This window comes from Saccopteryx bilineata, chromosome 4, assembly GCF_036850765.1.
Source record: "Saccopteryx bilineata isolate mSacBil1 chromosome 4, mSacBil1_pri_phased_curated, whole genome shotgun sequence".
NCBI lineage: Eukaryota > Metazoa > Chordata > Mammalia > Chiroptera > Emballonuridae > Saccopteryx > Saccopteryx bilineata.
Window position 1 is genome coordinate 31,604,229 of NC_089493.1, and position 12,443 is coordinate 31,616,671.

Consider the following 12,443-nt stretch of genomic DNA (forward strand, 5'->3'; position numbering starts at 1 on the left):
CTTTTGTTTTGACATTTACTTGTTTAAGAGGACGTGTCAGTTATTCTGTAAAATGTCCCATATTCTAGATTTGTCTGGTTAGTTCTTTATATTTTGTTTGTTTGTATAACACTCGTTCTTCCAATAAACTGCCAGTTAGGTCTAAAGGCTTGATGAGAGTCAGAGTAAACATTTTTGATTATGTGTATATCATCACTTCATACTGCATTCCATCAGGAGGCACGTGATTTCAGGTGGTGTCACTCTTAAGAATCCCAAGGTTGATCATTTGGTTAGGTGAGTAACAGCCACCTAATATGGTCTTGTCCATATAAAAGTACATATCTTCCCTCTATAATTATAATACTAGCTAAGCTATGTGGTCAATAGTGATACTTTATGAATACCCTGTTTCCCAATTACTTTTTACCCAAATGTTTTAGCCTTTATTGATGATCTTTGCCTGAATCAACTATTACATTAAGGGTCCCAAAACAGTGATTTTTTTAAAAAAATGTATTTGTGTTTTTGTATTTTTGTTTTGTGGTCCTCCTTCATAGAAGCAATTATTGCATTCAGTTTTGTTTTTTGTTATTTTTTTAAATTCAGTGGTATAATGTTTAGACAGCTTTTGTTTGCTGTGGCAGTGAATAGTCTTCAATTGTTGAAAACGTTTCCTCTTTTACTTTATAGTAGATTTAATTTAATGTTGTGTATTACTCAATATCCAATGGGCTAGTTATTTGCATGGCTCCTGCTGGGTGGGCCAGGGGAGCCTTCTGGACTTCCAGCCTTCCATCAGCCAGACACTGGCTGCTTCTTGTGACTACTGCTCACCCATCAGGTTCTTTGTGTAGCCCCAGGTGGAGGATCCTGTCACCTAACCTTGATCTGTGCAGAATTCCAAAGGCCCCCAGAGCCATTGTTGGAGTGTACTCATTTTTAGGAATGTCTTTATATCAAGCCAAAATCTGTCCTCACCTCTACCCCATAGTGGTTCACACCCTGGTCCTTGTCTTGCCCTCTGGAATCCCAAATAACCAGCCTAATCTCCTGTTTCAGCAAATATGAAACCATGAGACCCCCACCCAGCCAAGAGGCGAGTGTGTTTCTGACGACTGTGTTTGTCCCACTCTGAAGGTTCACCCCTGCTGCTGGGTTGAGAGGAGGGAGGCTCAGTAGGGCCCGCACACACTGCGAGCCTGCCCTGGGCCTGCCTGTCTCCACCTGTCTATCTAATGCTGCTGCTTGCCCAGAGCCTGGCTCCCAGCCTGAGACACACAGGCCTAGATCAATAGCAGAGGTGTCAGGTACTGGAAAGAAAAGCCTAGGTATCTCAGCTTCTTGCTCAGAAAGTTTCCCAAGCTACGGGGCTCCCCAGGCTGCCTGCCAGGGAGTCCGGTAACCCATCTCCGGAGCCAGGGTGCCCTCGGGGGCGCCCTCAGAGCTGCCCTGAGAGCCTTGGCTAACCCTGCAGGCTCTTCCCTCAGAAGGGGAGCTACTCCTCCCCTGGGCCCTACACCAACCAGGTTTGGGGACAGCACCAGGATTTCCCCAGGCCAGGCCAGAAGGACACAGGCACCTCACCTCCTAGGAAAAGAGTTGTGGACACACCGCCCCCTAGAGGCCAGGGACACACCCGCCCCTGCCCAGTTCCACAACCCCTGGGGATATGTTACCTATGTCCAGGAAGGAAAGGTAACCTAAAGCTTGACTCTTTCCACTCCTGCGGGCTTGGGGGCAGATGGGCATGGGGAGGACACCCTCCTAAGGCATCAAAGACTGAGCAGAGGATGAGAAGGGCTGGCCTTGGACAGGGTCTGGAAAAAACTGTCTGGGAGCACCCAGTGGGGGCAAAGGAGAGAAATGAGTCCGCTTGTCCCCGAAGCGGCAAGGTGATAAAGGCGTGTGAGTGACACCAGAAAGGTCGAGGAATTGGGTAGAGCAGGGCAGGCTGAACAGATAAGGCTCTGGGCTCTTTTTCCTTTGGGGCCACAATTGCATAACCCTTCTATTTGCATTCTGGTCCAGACAGCCTGCCAGAGTAGGCCAGTATCAGACCTGCTCCAGCTCCATTTGTCCTGAAGCTCTTCCCTGGGAGGTGATTAAAGAAGGTGCCCAGCAAGGACTGAGCAGCGGAGCAGCGGAGGGAGCCAGGGTGTGCCGGTCTCTCGGCTTTCCGCCACCGTGCAGGAGGATGGAGACCCTCAATGTGTCTGTGGCGCTCAACTTCTCCCTGCCGCCCAATTTCGGCAAGCGCCCCACTGACCTGGCGCTGAGCGTCATCCTGGTGTTCATGCTGCTCATCATGATGCTCTCGTTGGGCTGCACGATGGAGTACAGCAAGATCAAGGCTCACTTCTGGAAGCCTAAAGGGCTGGCCATCGCCCTGGTGGCACAGTACGGCATCATGCCCCTCACCGCCTTTTTGCTGGGCAAGATCTTCGGGTTGAACAACATTGAGGCGCTGGCTATCCTGATCTGCGGCTGTTCACCTGGAGGGAACCTGTCCAACGTCTTCAGTCTGGCCATGAAGGGGGACATGAACCTCAGGTAGGACGGGGGTGGGGAGGGGGCAGCTTGGGCACAGGGGCCACACTGGTGGTGTCACAATCAAAGGGGAAACACGGGATAAAGACAGGGGAGGGAATGAGTGGGGGCTGGGGGCAGGATAGAGCAGGAAGTGGCAAGTTTTGTTGTCAAGAGCTTATATGTTGGGCTGGGAGCAAGAATATGTCTTGGTTTAAACACCAAACCAAAGGGACCACGCTGGGTCAGGGGAGTCCTGGAGACCCCATATTCCCAGAGGCATCTCAGGTGGAGCATAAGGATTGTCTCAGAGGAGTACTGGTTTAAATCAAAGGAGCCTCTGGAGAACTTCACCCACCTACAATGGTGGGCACGTTGTTTGCTTTGAGGCCAGAGAGCTGAGACCGGGAGCAGATTGGCTCCAGGCATCTCCATGGAGATCAAGGTGGCTTGGATCTGAATGAGCACCTCCAATTCTTACAAAGCAAGCAAGAGGCCCTGGCTGGTTGGCTCAGTGGTAGAGCGTCGGCCTGGCGTGCAGAAGTCCTGGGTTCGATTCCCAGCCAGGGCACACAGGAGAAGCGCCCATCTGCTTCTCCACCCTTCCCCCTCTCCTTCCTCTCTGTCTCTCTCTTCCCCTCCCGCAGCCAAGGCTCCATTGGAGCAAAGATGGCCCGGGCGCTGGGGATGGCTCCTTGGCCTCTGCCCCAGGCGCTAGAGTGGCTCTGGTCGCAACAGAGCGACGCCCCGGATGGGCAGAGCATCGCCCCCTGGAGGGCAGAGCATCGCCCCTGGTGGGCGTGCCAGGTGGATCCCGGTGGGGCGCATGCAGGAGTCTGTCTGACTGTCTCTCCCAGTTTCCAGCTTCAGAAAAATACAAAAAAAAAAAGCAAGCAAGAATTTCCAAAGCTCTTCCCAACTATCCAGGCAGATGGGATGTCTTCTCTTAGCCCCTTACCCCTACCCCTGTGAGACACAGGAACATTTCCATGGGAAGGAACAACCAGGTAGATCCAAGAGTTTCCCAGCGCGGGCCAGGTTAGGCTGGGCTTCACTCAGCCAGACCGCTGCAGGGAGGAAGCAGCAGCACCACCTACGCCGGCTGAGGAACTCACCTGCAGGAGCTCCTGCCTCAGCCTCAGCCTCAGCCTCAGCCTCCAGCTCAGTGTCCTTTGGTTGGGTCCTCAGTGGAGATGCTTTCCTGTGCCAGGTAGGGCAGTGTCTGTCAGCACCCTGTCCCTGGCCAATGTTTACCAAGGAAAGCAACCAAGACAGGAAGGAGCTGCTCCTGGTGACGCCAGGTGAGGCCAAGTGAGGCCGGGGCCAATTTTTAAATGAAACAAGAGAATGATACTTGAGGTGTGCCAGGAGCCGCCGTCCGAGCAGCTCTGGACTCCCCACCGTAGGAGTCAGCCCTCACCGAGGTAGTCGATGGGAAGACAAGGACGAGACGGGGCTTGGCTGCTACAGTCTCCCATGGGAACATAGCCCGTGTTTCACCACCTCAGTATGAGGAAATTCTCCCCTCCAACTAATCCAAACCCTTCCTGCTGCACAGCAAGCCCCGGGTCTTGATCTGGCCTCTGGACAAGGCTCGGCACAGCCTCCATGTCCTGAGAAACCCAGGCTGTATCTTAATCGTTTTAGAAGTGATGCTGGAAGTCAGGTGTCAGTCAGGCAAGGGGTCCTCTGATGGCTTTGGATCTATATCCATCACATGTTTCCAGACTTCGGATTCCAATTTGAGTTCCTCTAGGACAGGGGTCGGGAACCTTTTTGGCTGAGAGAGCCATGAACACCACATATTTTAAAATGTAATTCCGTGAGAGCCATACAACAACCCGTGTACGTGTACATTATGCATTATCCAATAAAACTTTGGTGTTGTCCCGGAGGACAGCTGTGATTGGCTCCAGCCACCGGCAATCATGAACATGAGCGGTAGGAAATGAATGGATTGTAATACATGAGAATGTTTTATATTTTTAACGTTATTATTTTTTTTATTAAAGATTTGTCTGCGAGCCAGATGCAGCCATCAAAAGAGCCACATCTGGCTCGCGAGCCATAGGTTCCCGACCCCTGCTCTAGGACAACTTGTTGCATGTATTATAATTAAACTAATGAAATTGACAACAACAACAACAAAAAAACAGGCACTGTGCCAAGCGCTTTTTCTGAGCTCCTCACACTGGGAGGGGCCCATTTTAGAGAAGCAGAATCTGAACCAGGGGCTCCACAGCCTGTGCTTTACTCAAATATCTTCAGGGTTCAGGCACGGACATAAACAAACAAAAAACTGGAGGCATGGCCCCCCTACACAGGGCAGACGCCACGGGTGTTCTCTGAGAGTGGGAACCCACCACCACAGCTTCCTGCTTTTTGAGAGAAGGTAGAAACTCCGTTTTTGTGTGAAATCTCCAAATTTTTAAATATTGGCAACTCATTCAAAATTAAAAAAAAAAATGCCATGCAAGCCAAACAATACATGTCAGAGGGCCAGATGTCACGCAAAGGCTACCAGTCTGAGACTTCTCCATAAGCATAGCCCTCTCTTAGTTCCCGTCTAGAGTCTTGCCCATGAAAGGGCTGAAGCCCAGAGACCTGCCAGAGGTTTTCCAGAACTTCTGGGGAAGCGATGTCTGGAGCCAGCCCTGGGCTCCCTCCTCCTGGGACTGCCTCACAGCTGATGTGAGCCTGGGGCAGCCGCCACCACGGGCCACCTGGGGCACCTCTCAAGGCAGCCAGGCATGGCAGCTCCTTCCTCGAGAATGCCATTTAGACAAGTTCCAAAAAATGCAGGTAACCCATAGGCAAGAGAAATATCCTCAAAGCTGAAGCAAGTTTAGCTTGTCGGGGACAGAGAGTGCCAGAGGGAACTAGGTCCCTTTGAATACCTTTGATGTCCCTCAAGTTCATCTGCTCCCCCGGGACCCAGCTCACAACAGCGCCACTGGGTGGGGGCAGCAGCCATGGACACAATCCAAGGATTCCCACAGCTCTACCCACCAGACAGAGGAAACATAACCCGGATGAGATGGAAGCCATTCGGCTTCCCAGAAGTTTCTACTTCGCCACAGAGATTCTGACAGGTCCCCTTACAGCTCCCTCAGCTTTTGCCTCTATTGACAGGGGTTCAAAACCCTTCCCCAAACACAGGGTACGGATGCCCAAAAGCAGGGTGTGTGCAGTGCTCTGAGAGCTTAAGCAGGAAGGATAAATAAAAAGCTGAAGGTGCTCTTTTTCCCCTGGCTCCCTGGCCCCCTGAGAGGCAACCGGGTCCCCAATGTTACTATGGAACAGGTTCCAAATCTGAGAACTAGACAAGTCACTTCCCATCCCTGTCCTTCAGGGTAAACTGAGGATCATGAAAGTCACAGATTCCAGTAAGTCTAGAGGTGGGCAACCTGACCAGGATCCAGGACTTACATATGTGGATGAGGTCTCTGAAGGTCCACAGTCTGGCTCTCACACCCCCCATGAACAGGGCACACCAAGTCCCAGAGCAAATCCCAGAACTCCCAGCATGCCAAGCCAAAGTAAGCATGACTCCTCTGCTCATGACATCAAAACAAGCTCACTTGTATCTGTGGCCTTTCTTCTAGGAAGAAATCAATAGATAGCTTCGTGTGTCCCTCTCCAATCTCATTCCCCTCTCCCAGCGCACAGGGAACACCTCTAGGAATTTAGCACTATTATAGTATAATTTTATACCATTACTCCTATGTACTGATCCACAAACAAGATACACTGTTGTATTTGCATGCTTTTATTTTTTTTAACTTTTTAAAAGATTTTATCTATTGATTTTATGGGGTGGGGGCAGACAAGAAGTATCAACTCATAGTTGCTTCACTTTAGTTGTTCATTGATTGCTTGTCATATGTGCCTTGAGCTAGCAAGCCCAAGGTTTGGAACAAGGGACCTCAGCATTTCAGGTCAACGGTCTATCCACTGCGTCACCACAGGCCAGGCTGTATTTGCAGGCTTTTAAATTTTATACAAACACTATCATACTGCCCATATCATTTGACAAATTGCTTTTTTTTGAGATAGGTATATAAATAAAATAGCCGCTTTGTGCATTTGAACTGCCGTGGAGTTCGCTTGTATTTATCTATTCTCCTGTTGTCAGATGTTTATGTGGACTTCATGTTTTGTTGCTCTGACCAGTCTTGTGCATGTGCCCTGCTGCTCACGTGGGAGAGAGTACACAATAAAAGCAGGATGGCTGGGTCATGAGGTTCACACATCTACAAATAGTCTCTAAATAAAAAGTCTTCTAAATAGTCTCTAAATCGTCATTCCACTTCTTCCATGTCTTCATCTATCTGTATTTGGAATTGTCAGACTTTTTTTTTTTATTATTCATTTTAGAGAGGAGAGAGAGAGAGAGAGAAAGGGGGGAGGAGCAGGAAGCATCAACTCCCACATGTGCCTTGACCTGGCAAGCCCAGGGTTTTGAATCAGTGACCTCAGTATTCCAGCTTGACACTTTATCCTTTGCGCCACCACAGGTCAGGCTTGTCAGACTTTTTAAAGATTGTATTTATTTATTTTTTAGAGAGAGGGAGAAAGAGAGAGAGGTAGCGAGATCATGGTTGCTTCACTTTAGTTGCTCATTGTTTGTTCCTCGAACGTGCCTTGACCAGACAAGCCCGGGGTTTTGAACATAGAACCTCAGCATTCTAGGTCAACATTCCATCCACTTCACCACCATAGGTCAGGCAAGAATTGTCAAACCTTTTTTTTTTTTTTAATTGATTTATTGATTTTAGAAAGAGAAGTGGGAGAGAGAAACAGAGTTGGGGTTAGGGAGGATTGCTCAACTCATGACAGTTGCTTTTCATATGTGCCTTGAGCAGGGAAGCCCAGGGTTTTAACCAGTGACCTCAGCATCCAGGTTGAAGTTTTATTCACTGAGCCAGCACAGGTCGGGCAAGCACTGTCAGACCTTTTAATTTTTGCCATCTGGTGAGATTGAAATGGGTCGCGGTGGTTTTAAATTTAATTTCATGGGAAGTCTAATGCCTTTTCAAATATTTATTGGCCATTTGGATGTTCTCATCTGGAAATACCTCCTTTGCCTATTGGGGGGGCTACTATTGTGTTTTTTCTTATTAATTTGGAATTTGTATTGTTTTTATATGTTGCAACAGCCAACTGACAGTTTGGGGCTTATCTTCACACTTTGATAATTATGTCTTATAACACAGAGCATTTATTTTAATTTAATCAAATTTACCAATATTTTTTCTTGACAGTCTGTGTTTTTTTGGTTTCTTTAAGAAGTCCTTGGCCCTAGCTGGTTGGTTCAATGGTAGAGCATGGACCTGGCATGTAGATGTCCTGGGTTCAATTCCTTGTCAGGACACACAGGAGAAGCCACCATCTGCTTCCCCACCCTTCCCTCTCCCCCTTCTCCCACTTCCCTTCTCACAACCATGGCTCTATTGATTCAAGCACATTGGCCTCAGTTGCTCAGGATGGCTCTGGGGAGCCTCTACCTCAGGTGCTAAAAATAGCTCAGATGCCAGCATGGCCCAAGATGGGCAGAGCATCGGCCCCAGATGGGGGTTGCCGGGTGGATCCAGACGGGGGAGCATGTGGGAGTCTGTCTCTCTATTTCCCCTCTTTTCACTTGGAAAAGAAAAAAATAAAATAAAAATAAAAAAGAAGTTCTTTACTAATCTCAAGGTCATGAAGATATTCCCCTATATTTTCTTTAAAAAGTTTTAAAGTTTTGCTTTTCACATGGAGATCTTCAATGACCTAGAACTTATTGTATATGCTGTCATCTAATTTTATCTTTTCTGTATGATAGTAAAATTTCCCAGTACCATTGAGTGAATTTTCCTCCAGTAATTTGTAATACTATCTCTCCTACAGATTAAATTCACACTTATGGGCTTGTGTCTGGGATCTATCTTCTCTTCTGTTGGTCTATGTGGCTATCCTTGCACAATATTACTTTTTCTTAATTATGACTTTATAATGTCTTAATATCTGAAAGGTAAGTCCCCCTACCTTGTTCTTGAAAATTACACTATTTGTGACCCTTTACTGTTGCAATTGAATTTTGGGATTAATTCTCAAGTCTACAAAGAAATGTTTCTGGAATTTTGGTTATATTTGCATTAAATTTGTAGATAAATTTAGAGACCATCTTTAAAATATTGAGTCTTCTCATCCATGAAAATGGTATAGCTTTTCTTTTTACTTAGGCTTTATTTTATACCTTTCTATAGAGTTTTATAATTCATCCCATAAAGATTTTGCATATCTCATTTTGATTTATTTCTAAATATTTTGTAGTTTTGTGGATATTATAAATGGTGCCTTTTTAAAAAAAAATCATATGATAATTATTTTTCAATTATTCAAGACTCAACTGATTTTTAAAATATTTCTAATGTATTCAGGGACCACATGGATTCTCTTATTTACAAGTCATAATTAAATTTCACTTGAATTTCCTCTGTGAACAGTCTAATCATTGGTGTATAATGAAAATGTAATTTCTTCCTTTTCCATCTCTATAATTTTTCCATGTCTCATTTTGCTTTGCTAGCAAAGACCTATATACAGTAAAATTTAAAACAAAGTTGATGATAACTGGTATCCTTGCTCTAGTTATCTAATTTTTCACCATTAAATATACTGTTTCCTATAGATTTTTGAAAGATAACCCTTTTCAGTTTCAAGAATTTCCATTCTGTTACCAGTGTGCTAATTTTTATCATGCATAAACATTGAATTTTGTTGAATGACATACCATTTATTAATTTAATTATAGTGATATATATCAGTAGATTATCTAACATTAACCCACTCATATGTTGCTGGGATTAACCCATCTTATTCATTGTATTATTTTGTAAAGGCATTGCTAGATTCATGTGCTAATAATTTATTTATTATTTTTGCCTCTGTGTTCATAAGTGAGAATAGCTCGTTTTTCTTTCTCATAATGTTCTTTTCCAGCTTTGGTTCTAAAATTATACAAAAAAAAAGGGGCCATGCTTCGCCTTTTGTATTCCCTGTATAATATTAGGACTTGTATATTTTGACTATCTAGTAGAACTCTACTGTAAAACCAGACACATGGTGTGGAGTTTGGATGAGAGATTTCAGACTACTTATTAAATGTCTTTATGGCTCTAAGTTGATTTGGATTTTCAGCTATATTTTGGATTAGGTTTTATAGATTATATTTCACAGGAAATTGTCTATTAAATCTTAACTGAAAAATGAAAGTATGAAATTGTATCTGAAATTATGTTCCTTTTTTCATTCCTAATATCAATTGTGTCTTCTTTCCTTTTCTTTGATTAGTCTTGTCAGTGGTGTCTATTGGACTTTGCAAAGAACCTGCTCTTGATTTAATTGGTCCTCTCAATTAATTTATATAATTTTTAAAGTTTATTCACTCATCTTTAATATTTTCTTTCTTCTACTTGCATTGGGTTTACTTTGTTTTTTCTGTTTATAATTTTTTTTTTTTTTTGTATTTTTCTGAAGCTGGAAACGGGGAGAGACAGTCAGACAGACTCCCGCATGTGCCCGACCGGGATCCACCCGGCACGCCCACCAGGGGCGACGCTCTGCCCACCAGGGGGAGATGCTCTGCCCCTCCGGGGCGTCGCTCTGCTGCGACCAGAGCCACTCTAGCGCCTGGGGCAGAGGCCAAGGAGCCATCCCCAGCGCCTGGGCCATCTTTGCTCCAATGGAGCCTCGGCTGCGGGAGGGGAAGAGAGAGACAGAGAGGAAGGAGAGGGGGAGGGGTAGAGAAGCAGATGGACGCTTCTCCTGTGTGCCCTGGCCAGGAATCGAACCCGGGACCCCCCGCACACCAGGCCGACACTCTACCGCTGAGCCAACTGGCCAGGGCTCCTGTTTATAATTTTTGAAATAAAATGCTTACCTCATTTTCTTTTGTCTCTGCTTTTCCTATATAAACATTCAAGGCCATAAAGTTTTTTCTAAGAGTTTAATTGCTGCCTAGATTTTTTAAATTAATATTTTTGAGATGTAATTCACATACCATCATAAAATTTACCCTTGTGAAGTGTATCATTCTGTAGTTTTTAGTATATTCACAAGGTTGTACAACTATTAACCCTATCTGATTCCAGATTATTTTAGTTATCCCAAAAAGAAACCCTGTACCCATTAGCAGTCACTCCCCATCCTGTCTAACCCCAGCCCCTGGCAACCACTAGTTGCCTTTTTGTCCCTGTAGATTCCACAGAAATGTAATGTTCCCATTTTCAAAGTTTAGCCCTGTGGTAACATGTAGCAGCACTTTACGTTGCTTTTATGAGTACACCATATTTTGCTTATTCATTTATCAGCTGATGAATTTTTATTGTTTTCTACTTTGGGGCTATTGTGAATAATGCTGGTATGAGCATTAGTATACTAGTTTTTGTATGGAAATATGTTTATTTCTCTTGGGTATATACTTAGGAAATGCTTGCTGGGTCATATGACATCTCTAACTTTTTGAGGATCAGCCAAGCTGTTTTCCAGAGCAGCTGTACCATATTACATCCCATCAACAACATGGGAGAATTACAATCTCTCCACATGCTCACCAAGACTTACCCATCATTTTTACTGTAGCCATACTAATGGGTATGAAGTGGTACCTCATTATAGTTTTGATTTGTATTTCTCTTATACACACTTTTGCACATGTGTATTGGCCAGTTGTACATCTTCTTTGGAGAAATATCTACTCATGTCTTTCCCCCATCTTTAAATTGAGTTATTTGGGGTTTTTTAAGTTGTTGAGTTGTAAGAGTTCTTTATATATTCTGGATACAAAACCCTTATATGATTTTTTGCAAATATATTTCTCCCATTATGTGGGAGACTTTTTTGATAGTGTTCTTTGGAGCATAAAGATTTTTAGTTTTGATGAAGTCAAATTTATATTTCTTCTTTGGTTGTTCATGCTTTAGGTGTCATGTCTAAGAAACCATTGCCTAATCCAAGATCATTTCACCACATGGTTTTTGTGTGTGTTTTTTTACCACGTTTTTAAATATGTATCATCTTATTATTCTGTTCCAAATATTTCCTTTTTATTATTGTTTTACATTTGACCCATAAGATAATTAGATGTTTTATTTTTCCAAATTTTTAAATTAATATTATTGATCTCTTAGTTTTAACTCTCCTCTTTTCAGTAGCCTAAGATCTCAATTCTGGTCCCTCCCTTGGACATTAAAACATAAGCCTCCAGATTACCAACAGTAACCCTCCACCCACCCCCCCACCCGCTTCACACGGTGCAGCTTCAGCACGAGCTCACCCATTAACTAGAGCAGGTCCTTGTTTTGTTTCATTATAATGTTGATGAGATGCTGTAGGAATTTAACTCTTGTTTGTGTCAATTAGTCCATGGTAAAATTACCTTCTGTATATACCTCATTTTTTCTTCCTTACAGGAAGCAGGGAGGCAGAGAGACAGATTCCTGCATGCACCCTGACTGGGATCCTCCTGGAAAGCCCCCTACAGGGTGATGCTCTGTCCATCTGGGGCCGTTGCTCTGTTGCTTAGCAACTGAGCTATTTTAGCACCTAAGGGGAGGCCATGGAGCCATCCTCAGCACCCGGGGTCAACTTGCTCTGCAAGAGGGGGAGAGAAAGAGAGAAAGAGAAAAGAGAGGGGGAGGCATGGAAAAACAGACGGTTGCTTCTGTGTGCCCTGACCACGAATCAAACCTAAGACATCCACACGCTTGGCCGATGCTCTACTGCTGAGACAACCAGCCATGGCCATAGACCTCATTGTGCTTAGTCACAAAACTTATCAACAATGTTAAATGAAGATTTACTTCACTTTGTTTCTGATCCCTGGAAACCTCCCTTAGTTTCTTACAAGCTCAAGTATGTGCTTAAGTGCTGCTGGTGTTCATAAGGGAGGG

The 12,443-nt window shown here is 44.7% G+C and overlaps 1 protein-coding gene across 2 annotated transcripts in view; it reads left to right on the forward strand.

Moving 5' to 3' along the window:
- The window catches only part of SLC10A1 (solute carrier family 10 member 1), a 34,646-nt gene that overhangs the window by 5,693 nt on the left and 16,510 nt on the right, over positions 1-12,443 (forward strand). Inside the window, exons 1-2 of one of the 2 annotated variants that reach the window (XM_066277770.1) lie at positions 1,646-1,677; positions 2,011-2,532. In XM_066277770.1, coding sequence (XP_066133867.1) covers positions 1,652-1,677; positions 2,011-2,532 — 548 coding nt within the window. In that variant the 5' untranslated portion in view covers positions 1,646-1,651. Of the gene's footprint in view, positions 1-1,645; positions 1,678-2,010; positions 2,533-12,443 lie in introns of those variants that run through there. The other variant, XM_066277771.1, reaches the window with a different exon arrangement.